We start from the raw sequence: 24,814 nt of genomic DNA on the forward strand, positions 1-24,814 counted from the left end.
ATAGGGAAGATCCAACGAAGAGCGACGCATTTCGTCATGGGATGGGGGGTTGGTGAGAGGGCGTTACGGAGATGCTAAGCAAACTCCCCTGGCAGTTGTTACAAGAGAGGTGTTGTGCGTCACAGAGAATTTACTATTCTAATTTTGGGACAGCAGTTTTCAGGAGGAGTTGGACAACATATTACTTCACCCCTCACACATCTCACGTATTGATCACAAGGAGAAAATTCGAGAAATTAGAGGCAATACTGAGGCTTACCGAAAATCATTCTTCTCATGCAGTATTTGCGAGTGGAACAGGGTTGGAGGGATCAGATAGTGGTACCAAAAGTACCCTCCGCCACACAACATTAGGTGGTTTGCGGAGTATTAGGATGATGTAGATGAACGAATGGTTATTGCAATTAAATGTAATAGTCTTTCTATTTCTGCAATTTCTGTACTGATAATGGGGTGGACATGAAGTGCGGGTTCAACCCCATAGGTTCAGCCCAGAGCAGGCACCTGCTCCCCCCCCCCCCCCCCCCCCTCCATATTTCGCCACCACATCTAGATTTGGACTGGAGGTACTGTTTGAATATTTTCTGTCAAAGTGACAAAGGAGATGCAGTTTAGTCCATTAACTAAACAAGAACCATTATGTATGAATGCATGGTTTCACGGCGATATGAATTAATAAAACTTTCAGCCGTGTCAGGTGGTTAAACTCCCATGAGCTTTCGACCGAGCTCTCTTCAGTCATTGTCAACTGGTAAGAATGACTGCTGTGTCACCGTGGTAGCATCATTATATAGCCACACTGGTGGCAGAGACGTCACTAGTGCTTTCTTCCTGGTCGTATATGGTAATGTTTTCATCCTGCGTCTATCGTGTCTATTGTAACTTCGCAATGGGTGGGACCCAGGCTGTGCTGAGCTGCAACCGACATCCTTGTTGATGGTGTTTTCATAGGTTTTTATTTCAATACCTTCCTTTATGACACTATCCCAAAATCCTTTCGTCCTCATAATGACAGATGTTTCGTCGAATACAATTCGGTGTCCATTTTCTCAGGTGTGTTCTGCTATGGCTGATTTTTCTGAATAGCATATGCATAAGCACCTCTCGTGTTCTGTCCGGTGTTGCTACACATTGCGTACTGTTTGGCTGACACAGTAACAGCCACACTGACGTGGTATCTTGTACACCCCAGGCATTCTAAGCCCTCAGTCATCCATCACAGGCCTCATGAGCTGTTTAATTTTTGCAGGGGGCCTGAACACCGATCAAATGTTATTTCTCTTCAGGAGCCGGCTAATCTTTCCCGACACTGCACCACAGAAAGACAAAAACACAAGTTTCTTGCTTTCTTCTTCGGTGGTGTTCTCTACTCTGTTGGTGTTTCTTGTGTGTCACACCAGGTATAGCCTGTGACACCTGTCCGTGGATGTACCGGTTTTCCCGGAAGACTTTTCGGAGGTGTCTCAGTTCTAGTGTCAAACTTTCAGCTTCTGAGATGACTTTAGCATGATGGACGAGGGTATTCAGAACACCACGTTTTTGTGCCGGATGGTGGTGGCTGAGAGCGTGCAGATACCGATCTGTGTGTGTTGGTTTCCTGTAGCCCCTGTGGCTGAGGTGCCCATTGGTTTTCCGTCAAACGAGGACGTCAAGGAAAGGCAATGCACCATCTGTCTCGACTTCGATCGTAAACTTGATATGGCCGTGAATGCTGTTCAAGTGTTCTAAGAATTCTCCCAGTTTTTCACGACCAGGGGGCCAGATGATAAAAGTGTCATTGACATAATGGTAAAAGCAACTTGACTTAGCTGGAGCTGTGTCCAAGGCGATGTCTTTAAATTTTTCCATAAAAAGGTCGGCTAAGGATGGAGCTAATGGGCTTCCCATAGTCATGCCATCCAACTGGTCGAAATATTGGCCGCCATGTAGGAAACACGACGATGCCAACGTGTGTTTAAACAGTCTGTTTAAACAGTTCCACAATTGTGGTATCAAATAACTGGGAGAGGAGATCTATACAGTCTTTGACCGGAACATGTGTAAACAGGGAGACCACATCAAAACAACCATTATATCTCCTTGACTAAGATGCAGTTGTTTAATTCTGTTGATAAAGTCGTCGGTGTTCTTGATGTGATGCACACAACGAGCCACATGTGGTGCAAGGAGGCTGGCCAGGTGTGTTGCCAATCTGTAAGTGGGTGACCCAATGGTGTTCATTATGGGATGAAGAGGGGAATCCAGTTTGTGGATTTTTGGCAGTCCATAAAGCATTGGTGGTCTCAGCGCCTGAGGAAGGAGATTCTTAATAACACTTTCTTCCAGTGTTGACAGTTTTAGAAGCTCTGATGTCTTCCTCATTATTCTTGATGTCAGGTCCCTTGACAGTTTCCGGTACATATCCTCTTCAAGAATCAACTGAATTTTGGCATAGTAGTCGGCTTTATTCAGAAAGATGGATGCATTGCCCTTGTCAGCTGGCAGAGCAACAATGAGGGGGTCATTGTGGAGTGCCTGAAGACCATGGTGTTCAGCCTTAGTCAAGTTAGATCTTGGTGGTTTAGATTTTGAAATGATACAACACGTTTCATGGTGAATTTCGTCTGCACTCTCACTAGGCATCTTGCAGATTGCTTGTTCAGCTCCACTTATAATATCACAGATAGGAAGCTCCAAGGCACTGGTGTGAATTTAAGACCTTTCTTAAGCGCCGAAATGGCAGCCACATCGATCTCTTTCTCTGTCATGTTGATGACAGTTCGTTCTGTTGGTTTTTGTTCTGCACTGTGTTGTTGTTTTTGTTGTTGTTGAGATAGCCGCGTGAACTTCCCTTTCTGTTCCTCTGTGGTCTTCTTTCATGTTGACACCTGTTGTACTGTGGTGGCCGCGTCGATCCACTCCCAATCTACTTGCGAGAGTACCTCTGTCAATTGCAGATGGATAGCCACCAACTCACAACCATTTAAATCCAGCTGCTCCCTTGCGAAGTGTAACCTTTCCCACAACAGGGCAGAGCTGGCACAACGATAGATTCTTCTGGCTGCCGGGGTGTTGATGTGATGGCTCACCCTGAAAAAGCATGGAATCGTGTTCTCATCTCGACAGCGTAGCAGGAAGGCTAGAGGGCCTAACAGTTTAGCCTTCTTTACATGCAGGTTCCCTAGGCGTTTAATGCTGTGCCATGTTTCCTCCCCATGGAGGTATGTCATGTATGAATGCATGGTTTCATGGCGATATGAATTAATAAAGTTTTCTCGGGCGTCCAGCGGCGTCAGGCGGTTAAAATCCCATGAGCTTTCGAACGAGCTCTCCTCAGTCATAGTCAAGTGATAAGAATGACTGCTGTGGCCGCGTCGTTATATAGCCGCACTGTTGGCTGTGATGTCACTAGTGCTCTCTTTCTCGCCATATATGGTAATGTTTTCATCCTGCATCCATCGCGCCCATTTTAACCTCGCGATGGCCATGACTCAGGCTGTGCTGAGATGCAAAACGACATCCTTGTTGATGGTGTTTTCAGAGGTTTATTTCAACAGCTTCTTTTATGATGCTATCCCAAAATCCTTTTGTCCTCATAACGACAGATGTTTCGTCAAATAGAATTTGGTGTCCATTTTCTAAGGCATCTGCCATGGCTGATTTTTCTGGATAGTGTACGCGTAAGCACCTCTCATGTTCCGTCTGGCATTGTTCCACATTGCGTACTGTTTGGCCGACATAGTAACAGCCAAACTGACATGGTATCTTGTACACCCCAGGCATTCTAAGCCCTCAGTCATCCATCACAGGCCTCATGAGCTGTCGAATTTTTTCTGGGGACCTGAACACCGATGAAATGTTATATCTCTTCAGGAGCCGGCTAATCTTTCCCTACACTGTACCACAGAAAGACAAAAACACAAGTTTCTTGCTTTCTTCATCAATGGTGTTCTCTTCTCTGTTGGTGTGTTTCTTGCGTGTCACACCAGATATAGCCTGTGACACCTGTCTGTGGCTGTACCCATTTTCCCCGGAGGATTTTTTGGAGGTGGCTCAGTTCTAGTGGCAGACTTTCAGCGTCTGAGATGACTTTAGCATGATGGATGAGGGTATTCAGAACTACATGTTTTTGTGCCGGATGGTGGTGGCTGAGAGCATGCAGATACCGATCTGTGTGTGTTGGTTTCCTGTAGACACTGTGGCTGAGGTGCCCATTGGTTTTCTATCGAACGAGGACGCCAATGAAGGGTGCGGGATGAAAACATTAACATATATGGTGAGGAAGAGAGCACTAGTGACGTCACAGTCAGCAGTGCGGCTATATAATGAAACGGCCACAGTGACACAGCAGTCATTCTTACCACTTGACAATGACTGAGGAGAGCTCGGTCGAAAACTCATGGGATTTTAAGCACCTGACTCGGCTGAAAGTGCGAGAAAATTTTATTAAGCACCACCACTACCACCACCACCACCACTTATAACTTACAACTTTATACAGCACTCAGTTTGTTTGTGTTTCATTCAGATGAATAAACAGTAATGTTATGTTATTATAGAAGTCTATTATGGGCAGTTTATCCACAAGAGATATTAACTCTAAGTTGTCAAAGGGTCATTCCACAGTTATTAAATAGGTGGCTAAATTTATAAATGGCTGTATTTCTATTGAACATAAGCCATGTGAATGCATTCCAATACTGCAACCACATATGAAAACATTGAAACAGTGTGTGACATTGTATTGGACAATCATTGATAAAAATTGTATGAAACTGATTACACCAGTACATGGGGATGAGTATGATATTTTTCCATGAATAACTGACTGTGAGAAAACCTTGTACAAAACTGTACATATACTACAATGGCCATTAAAATTGCTACACCATGAAAATGATGTGCTACAGATGCGAAATTTAGCCGACAGGAAGAAGACGCAAATGATTAGCTTTTCAGAGCATTCACACAAGGTTGGCACTGGTGGCGACACCTACAACATGCTGACATGAGGAAAGTTTCCGATTTCTCATACACAAACAGCAGTTGACCAGCGTTGCCTGGTGAAACGTTGTTGTGATGCCTCGTGTAAGGAGGAGGAATGCGTACCCTCACGTTTCCGACTTTGATAAAGGTCGGATTGTAGCCTATCAAGATTGCGGTTTATCGTATCGCGACATTGCTGCTCACGTTGGCTGAGATCCAATGACTGTTAGCAGAATATGGAATTGGTGGGTTCAGGAGAGTAATACAGAATGCCGTGCTGGATCCCAACAGCCTTGTACCACTAGCAGTCGAGATGACAGTCATCTTATCCACATGGCTGTAACGGATCGTGCATCCATGTCTCAATCCCTGAGTCAACAGATGGGGACGTTTGCAAGACAACAATCATCTGCACAAACAGTTCGACAACATTTGCAGCAACATGGACTATCAGCTCTGAGACCATGGCTGCGGTTTCCCTTGACGCTGCATCACAGACAGGTGCACCTTTTATGGTGTACTCAATGACAAACCTGGGTGCACGAATGGAAACGTCATTTTTTCGGATGAATCCATGTTCTGTTTACAGCATCATGATGGTCGCATTCGTGTTTGGCGATATTGCGGTGAACGCACATTGGAAGTGCGTATCCATCATCGCGATACTGGCATATTACCCGGCGTGATGGTATCGGGTGCATTGGTTACACGTCTCGGTCACCTGTTGTTTGTATTGACGGCACTTTGAACAGTGGATGTTACATTTCAGATGTGTTACGACCCGTGGCTCTACCCTTCATTCGATCCCTGAGAAACCCTACATTTCAGCAGGATAATGCACGACCGCATGTTGCAGGTCCTGTGCGGGCCTTTCTGGATACAGAAAATGTTCGACTGCTGCCCTGGCCAGCACATTCTCCAGATCTCTCACCAATTGAAAACATCTGGTCAATGGTGGCCGAGCAGCTGGCTCGTCACAATACGCCAGTCACTACTCTTGATGAACTGTCGTATCATGTTGAAGCTGCATGGGCAGCTGTACCTGTACACGCCATCCGAGCTCTGCTTGACTCAATGCCCAGGCGTATCGAGGCAGTTATTATGGCCAGAGGTGGTTGTTCTGGGTACTGATTTCTCAGGATCTATGCACCCAAATTGCGTGAAAATGTAATCACATGTCAGTTCTAGTATAATATATTTGCCCAATGAATACCCGTTTATCATCTGCATTTCTTCTTGGTGTAGCAATTTTAATGGCCAGTAGTGTATTTGTTGAATGCTAACTAAATGCAAATATTAAAAGAACTTTTCTCAGTGATTTTTGCAATGTTTCAAAAAGAATTCAAATGATGATGATCTCTTTAGCCACGTGAACACTATTCCACATGATAAATGAAACACAATCGAGGTGGCATTAGAGGGGGGTTGTTTGGGGAAGGAGACCAGACTGCGAGGTCATCGGTCTCATTGGATTAGGGAAGGATGGGGAAGGAAGTCGGCCGTGCCCTTTCAAAGGAACCCTCCCGGCACTTGCCTGGAGCGATTTGGAGAAATCACGGAAAACCTAAATCACGATGGCCGGACGTGGGATCGAACCGTTGGCCTCCCGAATGCGAGTCCAGTGTCTAACCACTGCGTCACCTAGCTTGGTGGTGGCATTAGAAATGCCTGCAAAATATTCTACTGCTATCCAAATTGTGAACTTAAATAGTGGTGCGTGCCTCCTAATTTGATATTACGATTATTAGGCACCTAAAACATCCACCAGAGATACAAAACACCTATTTAGGTTTTCTTTTGCTCTCTTTAATTGTGAATTGGCATTATGCCCTTCTTTCTCAAAAGTCACGGGGTCTGCCATGGAAGGTTTGAGCCCAGATTACAACAATACTCTATTCTTCTCTCTGTTAAGAACCTGGCAGCTTCTTATGATTTCTGGAGAACTATGGAACTGTATGTGTCAACAGAGTGATGAATCAAAGCTGACTGGTGATATGTTGCATCATGTCCCGCCTGAAAAGCATCCAATTGGATTCGTTCACAATCTACCCAAGAAAACCTCTTTTAGAGAATTATCTGCCTGACAGACAAAATTAAGACTGGGAAGTGAACACCGAAGTGCAGATCTTCAATAACTTTCCACTGAGCAGCAATAATAAGTATATCAGAAGTACATACCCTTCCAGTGGTTTCATTTCGAAGCCACTCAAATGCAAAAGCACAATTTCAAATTTAGTAACAGTGACTGTAGATATACTTATTTCAGTGCCTGTGATCTTCTGATCTCCTCTATATGATCTCCCCCCCCCCCCCCCTCTCTCTCTCTCTCTCTCTCTCTCTCTCTCTCACACACACAAACACACACACACACACACACACACACACACACACACACACACAATCTCTTACAATCACACAGTACAATCTCTGTGCCAACTGTTGCTTTGGGTGCTGTAAGTAACTACTGCCCCAGATCACATAATAAAGACGTGACCCGAGCTGCTACAATGCTTACGTTCCTAGAAGTACATCAGTGTACCACTAATATCTTGCAATAGAATCACAATTTCACGTGAAAGGCATTGATACTTAAAAAATAAATAAAAAATTATAGTTCCAGGCAGAAACTACTGGTACTCTAAGGGCTAAGGCAATTTTGTGCCTACAGGACTCTCACTCCTTGTTCTTTTTCCCCTTTTCCACATTGATAGCACACTGCAATTCAAAGTTGGTACTGCTGGAACGAAATAGCAAAGAATTAAAGTACAGCTAAACAACAGTTTCCCATAATTTCTGGAAACCGTCAGTCTCTTGCAGCCAATGTAATGTGTTTGAAACTTATAAATCTGAAACCTCCTACACAGTTTCCCCTATAATGTGAGACCTTACAGCACATCAATGGAGTCAAACTCATGAAGTACAGGAGTACTGAAAGTCAGTCTGAATGCCTCCTTTTCCTGCAGGTCCCCTTTAGGAATCTTAACGCAGTTACATCTGTCATACCATTATCCCCCTCATCTCATAACAACATGGGTTTTCACAAAACAGAACGACTTATCAGAATAGTTCCACTTCTGACTCTTTTCAACCGACTTCATGATTCCTCCTCCATCATATTGGGTTTTTTGAGCACAGAAAAAGTTACACTTTAGAAAAGATCCCTTCCTCTCTTCTAACAACTACAAACACAAATTAAATATAATTATTTATATGTTGTATTAATATGGTTTGTCTTTAGCTGGTGTGCAATACGTTCAAGGACCGAACTTGTGATTTCTATTAATGGGGTGCGTATCTGTATCACTTGTTGGTCTTCATGAACTATACATAGTGTACGGTGTGCATGCTCAATGGGATTACAATAAGAAGCTAATAAAACAACTGCTACCCCAAGAGCTCCAAATGTTTGAGAAAGAATAATGAAACTGAGGAGCACCATATACCCCAGATGTTACCCGATACAGACAGCTTAAATGGGCATTTAACCATGGCTTTTATCATCACTGGGTCAGTTCATATAAAATCAACAACAGGTTTGGACATCACAGCATCAGATACTTATTTATTTGTTCATGTTATGTACCCTTAGAGTAAATGAGGAGTAAAAATTTCACTCTCTTTCTATGCATAGATAATTTATTTTTCTAATTTCAAGTCAAGAAAATTTTCTTATTATTTTATATTGAGTGCCATGAAACAAAAATGTCTGCAGCTAGAAAGTTATTGATGCTAGGAAGCTGGAATTTATATCATTGGAAAAGCCTTCATTTGAGATCTAATATAACACAATAATGCTGTACCATTTCCTTTGATTTTCTAAAATAAAAGTATTTTGAAAAATCTAAAACCCCTTTTGTTTTTTCTAAAGCAAAACTCTACAAACACTGCTATTACTTTCAAGATGGAGAATGAACACGTTTCTGGGACAGAAAATTAGGAACATCACATTACATAAAAGAAACAATCTTTTAGTAACAAACCATGAAATCAGCACTTTTCTGCAAAACTCAGGCTAAATTATTACTGTTACTTAAAATACAATGATAGTATTCATGTAATAAAATTCTACGAAATACAAATCATTGTGTAAGAGTGACTTTAATTAACATCTGCATTTTTGTTAGAAGAGATTTAAGCAATCTTTTTCTGATACACTTGATAAAAATTAACACAATAAAAAGCTCCACAAAGTAATCAGTTGAAAAATTTTACTTTAATAAGTCTCATTTAACCTTTTTTTTTTTAAAAAAGAAGTGATGATTATTTGACATCTCATCCATGATCAATGTATAAACTCTTCCAGTAAGCATCCTGAACTCAACAATTCTTGCACATTTAAGACTTTAGAGATAAGACTTTGTTAAACTGGAGGTGGGGGGACTAGGTCCCAATGGATGAAGAACTTTAACTTTGAATCTCTTAGATTGATGGTCTTTTTTAAGGACCTACCACTGAACTTTGAGGTCTGCTGCTGTTGATTAAGGCACTTGTAACCAACCCAGGTTCAATGATGCACAAAGCTTGTGAGGAAGTTTGCTGTTTGGAAATGGTTTGCTTATTTGATTCCTACTGCAAGGAGTACGGCTTAATGACAGCCTGTAATTCACACACTGACATGGGAAAGTGCTGTATGAGTCCCTTAAATGATTTTTTAAAATTACAGAATTAGAACAATAGTCTTCTTTAATTTTGCCTGTGTGTATAATTAATAATGGATGCCCAGAATGGTTTCTAGAGCAAAATCATATAGCTATTTGGGTGTCATAAATTAATTTCCTACTGAATACTTGCTGTAGCAGCAAGTCTTTTAAAAGGGTCACTAAGTCCATGGTATGCAGTTTTACCCACATCCTACAGCAAACGTTGCCATGTTGTAGCAATATTATGATAATTCTTATAAAGGTAAGTGTTGTGACAGTGCCACAAGATTTAAAAGTGCCGCTATGTCAGTACACGAACACGGCGATAGAGGCGCTCCGCAGCTCGGCCGAGCGCGGGAGCGCCACCTGGCTATGAACGGCGCCGGCCGCATGTCACGGCACGGCAGTTGAGTGACAGATACGGAGTTGGTAGCATGTAACCCGCTATTGTTTCTACGTTTGTATATCCACGCAATTTATTAGTGATTAAAGGTTATAATAGTATGTGCTTTTTCTGTTCTTATATGCTGCTGTATTGCCATCAGAAAAGTTGATCACCTTTTGTATGTTAGGTAATTTTTCCTTTTATACTGAGATGATGACTGACTGGAAACAATAAATGCCACTATTTGTTTTCTTGAAGCACAAAAGAAAAATTTTCCAGCTAACTCACAGTTTATGAGAACTTGTGCCTCTGGTAAGTTATGTTGTACAATCATAAAACAAGTTCGTTTTTTGTACACACATAACAGGATCCAACACCACAAGCTGGGACCAAGTTCTTCAGAAGCAGCTTCACTAATTTAATGTCACCAATAAGTACTTGAATGAATTAACACACACTTGAAAGGTTACGAGTATCTCTCATACATTACATATCCAATAACGTGTGACACTACAATGGAACAGCTACCATCTAACAACAGAATGGAAACCACAGCAGTAATTATATACATCTCAGCTGTTAACCCTATGCTGCAAAAGTAGTGCTAAGAGATATCAGAGTGGTGCAGTACTGTATTTAAAAATTACTCTCCCATTCAGCCTAAAGTTTATCCTCAAATTTTATCAGAGACAAATAGAAATGTGTAAGAAATACACATTTTACTGAGAAAAATAAAAGGTAATTCTGAGAATTTGAAAAACTAATCTAAATTATCCTGGGATGATTAATCTCTCAGTAGTGTTGCATACCAAATTAAAGCACAGTTCAAGAGCTCTGGAGAGTCATTATAGTCAAATCTATACTTCAATAGTTTTTCACTTAAAAGCAAATTTATTTTTTGAAACATCTAGAAAATATAGTTTTCTTATTTTGAAACTAAAAAACAGGCACAGAGAGAGGCTCTTAGAATCTATGATGTATGTAACGTATATGGGTACAATAGTATATTAAAAATTAGGAACCTGGGAAATCAAGGTCCATAAATTGACCAAAATTGGGTGGTTTGATAAGGACTGAAGATGATATTATTATTATTTCTTTCTTGTCTCAGACGTTATGTCTGGTTAAAAATGGAAGGTGACGCGGACCTTGATCAACCGTGACTTCCTTTTAACTGTACGGTATATGTTACATTGCATTTAGGAACTTTCGGGTAATTGAACAAGTGTCAATAATTACAGATTTCTGTAGTTGTATATATAAGTTTGGATGTAGCTGTATTGCATTGATGTACTGGTGGATATTGTGTGGTATGACTCCTGTAGTTGATAGTATAATTGGTATAATGTCAACTTTATCCTGATGCCACATGTCCTTGACTTCCTCAGCCAGTTGGATGTATTTTTCAAGTTTTTCTCCTGTTTTCTTTTGTATGTTTGTTGTATTGGGTATGAATATTTCGATTAGTTGTGTTAATTTCTTCTTTTTATTGGTGAGTATGATGTCAGGTTTGTTATGTGGTGTTGTTTTATCTGTTATAATGGTTCTGTTCCAGTATAATTTGTATTCATCGTTCTCCAGTACATTTTGTGGTGCATACTTGTATGTGGGAACATGTTGTTTTATAAGTTTATGTTGTAAGGCAAGCTGTTGATGTATTATTTTTGCTACATTGTCATGTCTTCTGGTGTATTCTGTATTTGCTAGTATTGTACATCCGCTTGTGATGTGATCTACTGTTTCTATTTGTTGTTTGCAAAGTCTGCATTTATCTGTTGTGGTATTGGGATCTTTAATAATATGCTTGCTGTAATATCTGGTGTTTATTGTCTGATCCTGTATTGCAATCATGAATCCTTCTGTCTCACTGTATATATTGCCTTTTCTTAGCCATGTGTTGGATGCGTCTTGATCGATGTGTGGCTGTGTTAGATGATACGGGTGCTTGCCATGTAGTGTTTTCTTTTTCCAATTTACTTTCTTCGTATCTGTTGATGTTATGTGATCTAAAGGGTTGTAGAAGTGGTTATGAAATTGCAGTGGAGTAGCCGATGTATTTATTTGACCGATTGCTTTGTGTATTTTGCTAGTTTCTGCTCGTTCTATAAAGAATCTTCTTAAATTGTCTACCTGTCCATAATGTAGGTTATAATAGAGGGAAACATTCCACGTAGGAAAAATATATCTAAAAACAAAGATGATGTGACTTACCAAATGAAAGTGCTGGCAGGTCGACAGACACACAAACGAACACAAACATACACACAAAATTCAAGCTTTCGCAACAAACTGTTGCCTCATCAGGAAAGAGGGAAGGAGGGGAAAGACGAAAGGAAGTGGGTTTTAAAGGAGAGGGTAAGGAGTCATTCCAATCCCGGGAGCGGAAAGACTTACCTTAGGGGGAAAAAAGGACGGGTACACACTCGCACACACACACATATCCATCCACACATATACAGACACAAGCAGACATATTTAAAGAATATGTCTGCTTGTGTCTGTATATGTGTGTGTGTGTGTGTGTGTGTGTGTGTGTGTGTGTGTGTGTGTGTGTATACCCGTCCTTTTTTCCCCCTAAGGTAAGTCTTTCCGCTCCCGGGATTGGAATGACTCCTTACCCTCTCCCTTAAAACCCACATCCTTTCGTCTTTCCCCTCCTTCCCTCTTTCCTGATGAGGCAACAGTTTGTTGCGAAAGCTTGAATTTTGTGTGTATGTTTGTGTTCGTTTGTGTGTCTGTCGACCTGCCAGCACTTTCATTTGGTAAGTCACATCATCTTTGTTTTTATGAATATAATAGAGGGAAACATTCCACGTGGGAAAAATATATCTAAAAAGAAAGATGATGAAACTTACCAAACAAAAGCGCTGGCAGGTCGATAGACACACAAACACAAACAAACACAAACATACACACAAAAAGAATTTTGTGTGTATGTTTGTGTTTGTTTGTGTGTCTATCGACCTGCCAGCGCTTTTGTTTGGTAAGTTTCATCATCTTTCTTTTTAGATACATCTTTGTTTTTAGATATATGTCCATAATGTAGGTTTTTTATGTCGATAAATCCCCTTCCTCCTTCCTTTCTGCTTAATGTGAATCTTTCAGTTGCTGAATGTATGTGATGTATTCTATATTTGTGGCATTGTGATCGTGTAAGTGTATTGAGTGCTTCTAGGTCTGTGTTACTCCATTTCACTACTCCAAATGAGTAGGTCAATATTGGTATGGCATAAGTATTTATAGCTTTTGTCTTGTTTCTTGCTGTCAATTCTGTTTTCAGTATTTTTGTTAGTCTTTGTCTATATTTTTCTTTTAGTTCTTCTTTAATATTTGTATTATCTATTCCTATTTTTTGTCTGTATCCTAGATATTTATAGGCATCCGTTTTTCCATCGCTTCTATGCAGTCGCTGTGGTTATCCAATATGTAATCTTCTTGTTTAGTGTGTTTTCCCTTGACTATGCTATTTTTCTTACATTTGTCTGTTCCAAAAGCCATACTTATATCATTGCTGAATACTTCTGTTATCTTTAGTAATTGGTTGAGTTGTTGATTTGTTGCTGCCAGTAGTTTTAGATCATCCATGTATAGCAAACGTGTGATTTTGTGTGGGTATGTTCCAGTAATATTGTATCCATAATTTGTATTATTTAGCATGTTGAATAGTGGGTTCAGAGCAAGGCAGAACCAGAAAGGACTTAATGAGTCTCCTTGGTATATTCCACGCTTAATCTGTATTGGCTGTGATGTGATATTATTAGAATTTGTTTGGATATTAAGTGTGGTTTTCCAGTTTTTCATTACTATGTTTAGGAACTGTATCAATTTAGGATCTACTTGTATATTTCCAATATTTGTAGTAACCATGAGTGGGGTACACTATCAAAAGCTTTATGGTAATCAATGTATGCATAGTGTAGCGACCTTTGTTTAGTTTTAGCTTGATATGTCACCTCTGCATCTATTATCAGTTGCTCTTTACATCCTCGTGCTCCTTTGCAACAGCCTTTTTGTTCTTCATTTATAATTTTGTTCTGTGTTGTATGTGTCATTAATTTCTGTTTAATGACTGAAGTTAATATTTTGTGTATTGTTGGTAGGCATGTTGTGGGGCGATATTTAGCTGGGTTCGCTGTGTCTGCTTGATCTTTAGGTTTCAGATATGTTATTCCGTGTGTAAGTGTATCAGGGAATGTGTATGGGTCTGCAATGTAACTGTTAAATAATTTAGTTAGATGTGAATGTGTTGAGGTGAACTTCTTTAACCAGAAATTTGCTATTTTATCATTTCCAGGGGCTTTCCAATTGTGAGTAGAATTAATTGCTTGGGTGACTTCATGTTGCAAAATTATCACTTCAGGCATTTGTGGTATCATCTTGTATGTGTCTGTTTCTGCTTGTATCCATTGTGCATGCCTGTTATGTTGTACCGGGTTTGACCATATGTTGCTCCAGAAGTGTTCCATGTCTGTTATGTTTGGTGGATTGTTTATTTTAATGTGTGTGTTATCCATTGTCTGGTAAAATTTATTTTGGTTTGTGTTGAATGTTTGGTTTTGTTTCCTTCTATTTTCACTTTTTTTGTATCTTCTGAGTCGTTTGGCTAATGCTTGTAATTTCTGCTTCTTTTCGTCTAATTGCTCTGTCGCTTCTTGTTGAGAGATTTTACCTAACCTTTTTCGTTTTTTTTCCGAGATTTCATTTCTTATAAATTGTGTTAGTTGTCCGATGTCTTTTCTCAGTTTTTCTATTTTGATCTGTAGCCTGTGTTGCCATGCTGGTTTTGTGGGTTTCTTCTGTGTGTTGGTTGGTTCTGATCTCTGCCTAGTGTGTATATTTAGTGTAGTGAGTGCTCCTATATAAACCAGTAGTTGTAACTCTTCCATAGTTGTGTTTTCATTTATTTTGTTGTGTATGATTGTGTTGATAGTTTTTATTGTTGTTTCGACTTGTGGGTTATTTGGTGGTCTATGCAAGAATGGTCTAATGTCTGTATTTGTGTCTTTGTATTCTATATATGTTAGCTGAAATTTTTCTTCTATATCTAACATGTGTGTCACTTCGTGTTCTATTTGTGCTTGTTCTGGTGGCTGTCTTAAGATTTCGTTTTCCTCTGATTGTTTAATTGGTGCGTGTTGTTCTTTGTTTGTTTGCTCTGGGATGTTTGAGTCCATTACTGTATTTTCTTCTTCTTCTGATTGCACATTATTTTGTTCCAGTATTATTATTATTATTACTACTATTATTAATTGTTGCTACTACTTTTAGACTTTTTAATGCCCTTCATTATCCAGACATTTAAACAAAGATGCTCATTCTCTGAGCCACATACCCCACCCTAAGGTGGTTACTGAAGAACACACAAGGTCTACGTTAATAGCGATGTTGATTACTTCCAGCTCATCAAACTTTATGTTCCTGAAAATCCTAGCCAGCCTTGGCTGGGTGGGCTCCACAAAGTTCTGTTGAACAGCAACCGTAGATGTGCAACGGGTGAAATGAGCATTAACCTCCAGCCACTACTGGTAGCATTAACAGATCCGAAGATTGATAGCAACCCAGTTGTTCTATGACATTAAGTATTCGTAAATAATAACAATTTGCAATAATATAAGACATAATTTGAAGTAAGAATTCTTACAGCAAAGTCACACAATATTCTACATAAAGTACCCGTAAGTCTGAAAAATGAAAATGTCATAGCTGCATGGAATTGGAACTACTTAACAACAATGTTGTTTAAGAACATAATATATTTATACAACCAGTTGCACTGCTATCAATATTATTTTTATTAAACTATACGCCTATTTCAGATATACAGCCACTGTCACACAGTCAGGTTATACAAATATATTATGTCCTTAAAAATCATTTATTATGCAGCAGGCCCAGAGGATTACTGAAAGATGTTCTTGTCAAGATTGTTCTATGTGCTTGTGCATTTAATGATTCTTGTGTGTAATGCTCACGTTATAGATGCACTGATTACTACGTTTTAAAGCTTAGTTCCTGCACTAATAAGTGATAGGTGGCCTAATGGAGTAGGAGCTCTTCTCAGCTTTTTGTTTACAATGCTCTGATGTCTCAGGTATTCAGAACTAATTCTGTAGTGTGTATAAGTGTGGGCGATTATTTGAAACTTCCTGATAGACTGAAACTGGACTGGGATACTAACCTAGAAACTTTGCCTTTAGTGGGCAAGTGCTCTACTGACCGAGCTAACCAAGCATGCCCCATCCCAAATGTAGGAGATTAGATAATGGTGGAAATAAAGCTACGAGGGAGGGTCATGAGTCATGCTTGGGTAGCTCAGTCAGTAAAGCGCTTGCCCACAAAAGGCAATGGTCCTGGGTAACGTCCTGGTCTGGCTCAAAGTTTTAATCTAGCACAGAGTTTGAAATCTCCAGTTTACAGGACTTTCTAAATCTTCAGTATTAATTAAATTGTAGCACTTAAAACTTGAGCTCTATCTTCCACAGTTATATATATATTAGAGAGAGAGATGGACATTTACTTGTTTCTTAAATCCATTTGTTATTTATTAAACACCATATAGTATTTCTGTTGTTTTAACCTGCCACAAAATTTACATACTGCTTCAAATACAGAAGCCAAAAATTAAAAACACTCCTATACAAGAGAGAATAAATGCAGCTTCTTATGCACAACTGAAACTGGACTAACTACAGCAAGAAAAATAAACTATCCTCCCAGCAGAAGAGAGGAGAAGGGATTGGGCTGATATTTTTGAAAGTCTTAGATTCAGCATCTTGTTTTGCATTAGAGTGGCAATTCAAAAGGCAGAGTTTGTAGGACATAATTATCCATTTTTGAGAAAATCTTAGAATTCCTTAGTGGTTGGGCAAAAGGCAAATTTTATAATTTGCAGTTCTCCAATATGGCTTCTTCATAGACATTGGTCTGCTCACTGGGAATGAGGGAAATCAACCGGCAGAAATGCAGATTTTATACAAGGGCTGGATACAAAGTAGTGGTAAAACTGCTGTAACATCAAAGTGGTGAGTTAGTGAGCTGCCACCTGTGTTGGTACAACAAAGGCCTCTGAGATGAGTTTTTACAGTGAGTAGGGACAGTATTTCCCGATCTACTGCAGTGGGTAGACCACTGAACATCTTAGCAACAGTGCAACCGCCCTAACATCATATTTGCAAAGCTAGAGCAAAGTTGTTGCCTCAAGACTGAAGCGACATGAGGCTGGAGTGTGCAAGAATGTTTTCAGGGACTCTGTGAAGCATGTGGGTGTGCAGCATTGCCATACAGCGTAGGCGCACGATGTGTTAAAAGCATTCAGATTAGGAGAGATGCTGTGAGGGATCACCCTCACAGGGGGCAATAAAGTTTAATGCCTAGCTTCCTAGTAGGACGTTGATCGACACTGGACTCTGCACGAGTTAGCAGCAGAAGTCAGAGTATGCCACAAAACTGTGCTCCACATTCTGGGATACTGAAAAATTGCAGCACATTGGATAAATCCAACGCAATATCTGAGGTACAACAATGGGGACTGCTTTGTTATTACACAGGAGTTGTTGGGCTGGTACCCAATGGAAGGTAACAGCTTTCTTTGATGCATCATCACTATTACCATCACTGTGTGTGCTCGTATGAAACAAACTTGAAATGCCAATACAATGAATGGAGGCACCCAGTTCTCCTTGCCCACAGAAAGTGCGCAGTACACCAAGTGCTGTGAAGGTGATGTTCACTGTGGTGTATGACAATGATGTGGTAATGTTGCATCATGCAATACCACCAAGTGTGATGGTAGATGCTGCCTACTACTGCATGTTCCTGCAACACCACCTTTGTCCAGCACTCAGGCGAAAACAATGATATTTCATGGAACAGCACCCCATCATTCTGCATGACAATGCATGATGCCACACAGCTGCTGCTGTCCAGGACATTTTGTGCCGCTGGCAATGGGAGAGTCCGGAACATCCACCATACTCACCCTACATGATTCACTGTGATTACGATCTCCAAAGTGAAAGAACAACAGCGAGGGATCCGGTAACACCACAGATGACATTATCCATGCCATAGGGTGGTCGATGCAAGACATCAACAGACACTGACATCCAGATGGTAGACAACGCCTTCTGGACATTTGGCAAAAGGTCATAAACTATGGGGACAATTATATTGAAGGTGCAGTGGAAGTACCTCAAGTCAATGCAGTTATTCCCAAGAAAAATAATAGTTTTTATTACTGTTTATCCAACCCTTGTATTGGCGTGGCAGTGTGTGTAAGGTTGCGCTTTACCCAAGACCGCCAGTAGGACTAATGTGTTCTGTATATGCCAAATGATCCTTGCTTTATGTTAATGTACAATAAGTGGGACAATTACAAAAAATTGAAATCTTGAAACTAGTCTCTGCATGCAAAAATGCACAAAAAAAATTGGAACTTACACAAAAAAATGTTCTACTAGTTATGAAATTGTTATTGGGACTTTTAAATGGGCCAGTTATTCAATTTAAACACAACCTTGCAAGGAGTGATTGACAGAACACTGATATAAACAATGCACCAAATCAACGAACCAAACTTAATTTTATTTTTGTGCTTGCATTTTACACTTCAACAATATACCAGATATTTCTTATTATAGTATCAGGAAAAAATATATATGTGTATGTAATTTACAACGGAGCAATTGCATGCAGAGCAAGAACCAGTTCTGTTCCATAAAAATGCCTTTTCAAAGAGTCTTATAAATAACAGTTTCTTCACATTACACACTGAAAAATGCTGTGTTTTGTTACACAAAATCAGAGTAAAAACAATCAAACACAGTTAACTGATAATCTTGACTGTCTTGGGATAGGAATTCCCTTCACTGTGGTACTTCACATATTGACAATTACACAGCAGATATACATACATTAAATATACAACAGTTCATTTTTAAATATTTATCTACATGATGATATATTTTTCAGCACCACTTTTCAATGTCCTTACATTACACACGATCACAAGAGCCAGACAAAATTATCAGAACTCCCTGAGTTAACAGAAAATTTATTAACAGAAGAAACGAAGGTCAGGAGCAATGCCTATACTCATACTGACATGATGTCAAAACTTACAAAGAGCAGCAACAGTAGCAGCACAGCATTTCGTTGCATCACAGTTGTGTGGAAAAGTGACTGCTCATACCTAAGGAGTGGATGTACTGTACAATATTCTCTTTACTGATTTTTATTTATTATGACCGATCTAAATTTTACAATTAAAGTATGAACAAAAAATACTAGCAAATTCTACATGTTTATAGTCTTTTCTCCAAACATACGATGTAGAAGAGGTGTAGTTTGCTTTTAAGGAAATTCCTATGCTGCAGTTAAGTTTTTTGACACTGGAGTTACTCTTAAATAAAGATGAAGGTAAAAGATTGTTTCAATACGTCACCAATACTATAATCACCAACAAAACAACAGTTAAGTCCGTGTCCATTCTTCATTATACGGTAGTGCCAGTGACTGGGCAGAAAGAATAAATAAATATTTGGGAGGGATGGCAGCATGGCCTACCGCAGAGTGCCTATAGTGAGCGCTGAGGCAACTTGTTGCTAAATGTAGGCAATGTGGATGAAGCATGTACTAACTGGCGGGTGTCAGGACACCCACCGATGCAAGAACCTCACGGAATGTGACCAAAGTTTTGCGTAGTGTGAGACAGAATCCTTTCGAGGCAGGAATCAGAGGAAAATCAGGTAGCGGGACTTTCAAGTCATTTGTTAATTCTGTAAAGAAGAAAGAGAGAGCATTAGACAATTATTTACACTTACACGGATATAGCACTTGCAACTTACATAAATAATTTGCGTTACAATAATGAATAATTCACATTACATATAGTTATAACATCTAACCACATGTGACAATCAAATATGGGCTGAAGCTCTTTATTTACAATATTTTATTTCTTGCTAGGATTTGTATTGTATAGCATTGTATTTTATGTTAACCGGGGGCCTAGAAATGAAGGAGAGGCTCAGTCCCCACCGCAGCCGCAGTGGTCCACAACCCCACGACGACTACCACAGTCCACTTCACCCCTCTGCCGCCTGACACCGAACACCTCTTTCAGGGTTATTGTGCGGTTAAGTCCCGTGGACCCATGTATTGCGTTATCCCTGCTGCATTGCATTTCAAATGTGGACCAACATACTAGGAAGCATGTGGTTGTTAAGCTTTTGCTAACCAGTGTAAATGTAGGAAAGATGAACAGAATATACGAGAACCTTTAAGAAAATGACAACACAGATGTTATGGTCCACTCGTATGTAACATCTTTGAAATGAAAATGATTTCAGCTGAGACAGAGCGCACATATTTAATAATAATAGTGGTTCAGAGCAGTTCCTGTTTCTCACTGTGTATCCATACAGCAAGCTCTATTCTAACACATGTATAGGAAAATGAAACATTACAGATCCACGAGTGTATTTAATCTGCAGTTAAAAAGTCTCTCTATCTTTAAGTTGACAGCTCTTTAATGAACCTGCTAAAACCATAGTTCTTTAACTGCATCCCTCTCCCCCATACTTTCCCCCTCCCTCACAAAAAGTCAAGATTTGTCACGCTTCCCTGTCATACACAATCTTTCCAAAGAAGGGAAAATACATTTTATTTTTAAACTGCATATAACCTTCTCTTGCTGGAAAGAACTACAATAAAAACTAGATGGAATGAGAGTGGAACTGGATAAAATAGGAATAAGGTTTGCAAATGAGTAATAGCTAATACAAATCCTATACAAGAGGATATCCAGTTGTAAATAAGGTAACACTTATGGACACCAAGTAACAGCAACCAAACACAGTTTTAACAACAGTCAAATATATGCAGAAAGTATGTGTACAATGACAGGAGCTAACCTGGAGTAAAAGTATCAATTTGTTGAAAAGAAGAAAAAAAACTTTCAGTAAATTTTACAGGAACTTTATTAAGGAGTAGTGCATACGAAGTATAAAAGAATGGCAGCTGAATCTTGCTGCAAAAAATGCTGGAAAATAAAAAGCAAGGTTTAGTCATCAACATGCAGTTTCAATGCTGCCTGATTATGTTTACAAGAAGCATAGCTGAAATGCACGAAGCCACCTGGTTTCAGCCTAGCATTTCGCATCATATTTTGTCAAATGGTCTCCCTGCATAACCAAGACAAATAACAGGGCAGAGTTCCAATAAAGCCTCTTTAATGAAAAGTAACACTTAAAGAGTGTACCATCAAATTATAGCTGACTCTATTCACTAACAACACATATGCAAAAATAAAGGAATGAGATGAAATGTTAGGTCTTTGATTGTCAAATACTTTATCAGTACCTACAGAGGCATGGGGAACTGTGTGAAACAAGTTTTGTCTGAAAATGTTGCTGTAGTATACTTTACAATCTTGCTGATTTACAAATGAATTTCGTTATGAAAATGAAACTAATCCTATTTTTGACAAGAGTGGTACAAAGAAGCATGTTTGTGCCCTATTTACAAGATATGAAAAGTAAATGAACTACTTGTTTTTTGGTAACCTGACAGGAAAAGGTGGCACAATCAGTGAACAATATATGAAACCAGTTGTATCACTATGAACTCTTGGCATAGAAGTGTCTAGAAAAAGCTTCAGAAATGCACGAATAAATTGTAAACACAATTAGGAACAGTAGCCACTCATCTGGAGCATATTGATGTGTGGCACACAGAAATATGTAAAAGAAGAGAGATGTTACAAGCTACTGGGTGACCACACTTTTTTAGTGCTATAAGGAGACACACACACACACACACACACACACACACACACACACTTAGAGCTTTTATATGACACTACAGACAGAAAAATAACTGGATTGATCTACTGCAACTCAAAAACACGGAACACCGATTAAAAAACTATAAAATGGATTTGAAAACAAGAAGAATTAACTAGTTCTGACATAAATATAAGAGAAGAGAGTGAGGTAAGGAAGGTCTTATGAATGAAACCAATATAAATATTCATGCTGAAGTACAGTAATCTCAAAAATCATGATGAACTAACCTGTCTCATGCAGCTGACGGAACGTAGTTGGTGTTGTAGGCGACAGGGGATGTGATGAATTGTATCGCTCTGAGATGTCCAGCCACGATTCCAACCGCCTCAGCAATCTACAAAAAAGACAGAGTTAAACTTTACATTACAAAAGTTATTTTATATTCCCAACAATGCAAAAGCTAGTCTATTATTTAATGTGTGATCAGATGTGGTGTAGTGTGGTGTGTTACCTTTCTTTAATTTTTTAGTATGATACAATATACAGTTTTTTGTTATCTAAAAGATGTGATAGTCTTGGATTGTTATAGCAGCAGGCCAAAATATTCACACAAATATACTGTGCAAAATCAATGTTTGATCAGCAGTCCTTGAGCAAAATTTAATTTGAGTTCATTTTTTATTAATATTCTGATGGTAAACTCTTGTCATAATTAATACTACATACTTCTATAATAACCCATAAGAACAGCGAAGATTATCATAAAAAGTAAACGAAAATCCACAACACGCATGCATGCGCACGGCCACTGTCTAAGATCGCTGAGGCTGGACTGCGTACTGCAACTATGCCTGATGGGAGAAACAATCTGTAGACGGTGGGGGTAAGGAGGAGACTGGAGTGTGAAAGGGGTGGGGTAGGAGGAGGTAAGTAGAGGAGGAGGGGGTTGGGGGGGGGGGGGGGGGGGGGGAAGACTACTGGGTGCATTGGTCAAATAGAAGGCTGGGTAGTGCTGGGGTGGGAGCAGGGCACCATCCTTTGCCAACCTATTCATGGGCCATCAACAGGAATTCTTCCTAACCACACAGAGCAGCAAACACTTCACCTAGTTCAAATTCACTGTGACCTGGACTGAGGGTGAGGATACTGTATCCACATTCTTCCAGAACCTTGGCAACTTATCCCCTATTCGTTCCACTTGGTTCTCCTCAACCCAACGAGCCACCTTCCTTCATGTCGGTCTTCACCTCAACGATGACTACATCAGTATCTCTGACCATATCAAACCCACAAGCCACTAGCAACACTTCCACTTTGACAGCTCCTCTCATTCCGCACCAAGAAGCAAGAATACCCTTCCACACAGCCTGGCCACCTGTGGCAGTCACGTCTGCAGTGATGAGCAGTCCCTCTCCACATATACCATGGGTCTCACTGAGGCCTTCACAGAGCAAAATTACCCTCCCAACCTTGTACACACGCCTTGTTTCTAGTCACCAATCACTTCCCACATTTCCAATGCCACGGTACAAAAGAGCACTCCCCTCATAACTCGGAACCACCCACAACTGGAGCAACTGTATCACATTCTCCTCCAGGATTTTGACTACAACTCGTCATACCATGAAACAAGGTGTATCACCCCTCCCATAGTGGTATTCTATCACATAATGAACTTACGTTTGTCCTTGTTCATCAATACTCCACATCTACTCCCAATCCTTTGTCTCATGGCTCACATCTCTGACTAGATGCAAAACTTGTCCCATACATTCTCCCATGACCACCTACTTCAGTCTGCCCCTCCCCTCCCTCCTTCCCCCTTAGCCTCCCGACACTGCACCTGACAGCTTCGTTATGCCACCATCTAGTCCCTGCACGCACTGCCTAGTAGTGCTTTCTTCTCTTCCTCCACCTTTACCCTGTTATCTCTCCCCCTTCCCCCACCCACTCTGGATTGTTGCTTCTGTGTGATGCAGCTGCATACTGGTTGGAGTGACCACTGACAGTGTGTGTGTGTGTGTGTGTGTGTGTGTGTGTGTGTGTGTGTGTGTGTGTTTCCTTTCTGAAAAAGAATTTGGCCAAAAGCTCAGTGTGTAACAATCTTTTCGTTGTGTCTGTCTGCAACTCAACGTCTATCTATGTGATGGGAGGAATCTATCCTTTTCAGAATACTGTCATTACAAGAATATCATTAATTTGAAATTTCATGTAATTCTGCACAATTAATGAAAAATATAGATTAAAGGTAAAGCACCTCAGAAAATTTCATTTCTAATTAGCCAGTGTTCTCCCACACAAATTAAATATATGTTTTTTTTTCTTTGCTTATTTTTCTTTATTTAATTTATGAATTTCCAATTCCAAGGTCTACCTCCTTACAATTGACTTAGACCACAAAAATATACATGTTTAATGTAGCGAAGTGGTTCCCAATCTATGTGGCACAGTGCTGCAGCTGTGCTACAGAAATACCAAAAAAATAATTCAAAATCAGACGCTTTCTGCATCTGTAATTGATATAGAGAGAACAAACAGAAATCGACTGACTTGTGTCCATGATCCAGTGTAAAGTATATCCCACGCAATTCTGAACAGTGTAATAATGAATACTTGTGCAAAGGGAACACTGGCTGCAATCCTTTGTCTAGCTTCAGCTATGAAGTGGCTTACTACCTGAACCATGTAACGTGCGAATTGTAGATATTATGTCGAGTGCTAAGCGAACACTATTCTCTGCCAATAATGCACTGGGTATGTCTTTGGCATGCCACCCTTTGAGGTCCAACAATTATTGTAGTGAATATGGAGCCACATGTTCATTGATTAATGTGAAGGAGTGTGCTGACAGGTGTGTAAATAAAGTGCAGTGCTGCCACATAAACCGTGTCAGGGAAGGACACTGGTTTGATATTCGTTATTTTGCTATGAAGTTGTTCATATGGTAGGCATTGTGGAAATGTCACTATGATTACAGTTTTACTGTCTTGAGCCAAGGGTAGAGCTAACATTCACTTCTCATCACCACATTCATGGCT

The 24,814-nt window shown here is 39.9% G+C and overlaps 2 protein-coding genes across 2 annotated transcripts in view; both read right to left on the minus strand.

Annotated features, from left to right (window-relative positions):
* Positions 1 to 2,703: 2,703 nt before the first annotated feature.
* On the minus strand, positions 2,704 to 3,221 carry LOC124594322. The gene is made up of 2 exons (XM_047132685.1): positions 2,995 to 3,221; positions 2,704 to 2,923 (listed from the first exon to the last, which is right to left on the minus strand). Exons 1-2 carry the CDS (start codon positions 3,219 to 3,221, stop codon positions 2,704 to 2,706), a joined length of 447 nt encoding a protein of 148 aa, XP_046988641.1.
* A 15,338-nt stretch (positions 3,222 to 18,559) lies between these two features.
* LOC124591296 ((E3-independent) E2 ubiquitin-conjugating enzyme) overlaps positions 18,560 to 24,814 on the minus strand; it is a 234,699-nt gene continuing 228,444 nt past the window's right edge. Inside the window, exons 20-21 of the mRNA XM_047131723.1 lie at positions 22,064 to 22,170; positions 18,560 to 19,766 (exon numbers count right to left, since the gene is read on the minus strand). Of these exons, the coding sequence (XP_046987679.1) occupies positions 19,624 to 19,766; positions 22,064 to 22,170 (250 nt within the window). The 3' untranslated portion in view covers positions 18,560 to 19,623. The remainder of the gene's footprint in view (positions 19,767 to 22,063; positions 22,171 to 24,814) is intronic.

The sequence above is a fragment of the Schistocerca americana genome, chromosome 2, assembly GCF_021461395.2.
Source record: "Schistocerca americana isolate TAMUIC-IGC-003095 chromosome 2, iqSchAmer2.1, whole genome shotgun sequence".
Taxonomy (NCBI): Eukaryota; Metazoa; Arthropoda; class Insecta; order Orthoptera; family Acrididae; genus Schistocerca; species Schistocerca americana.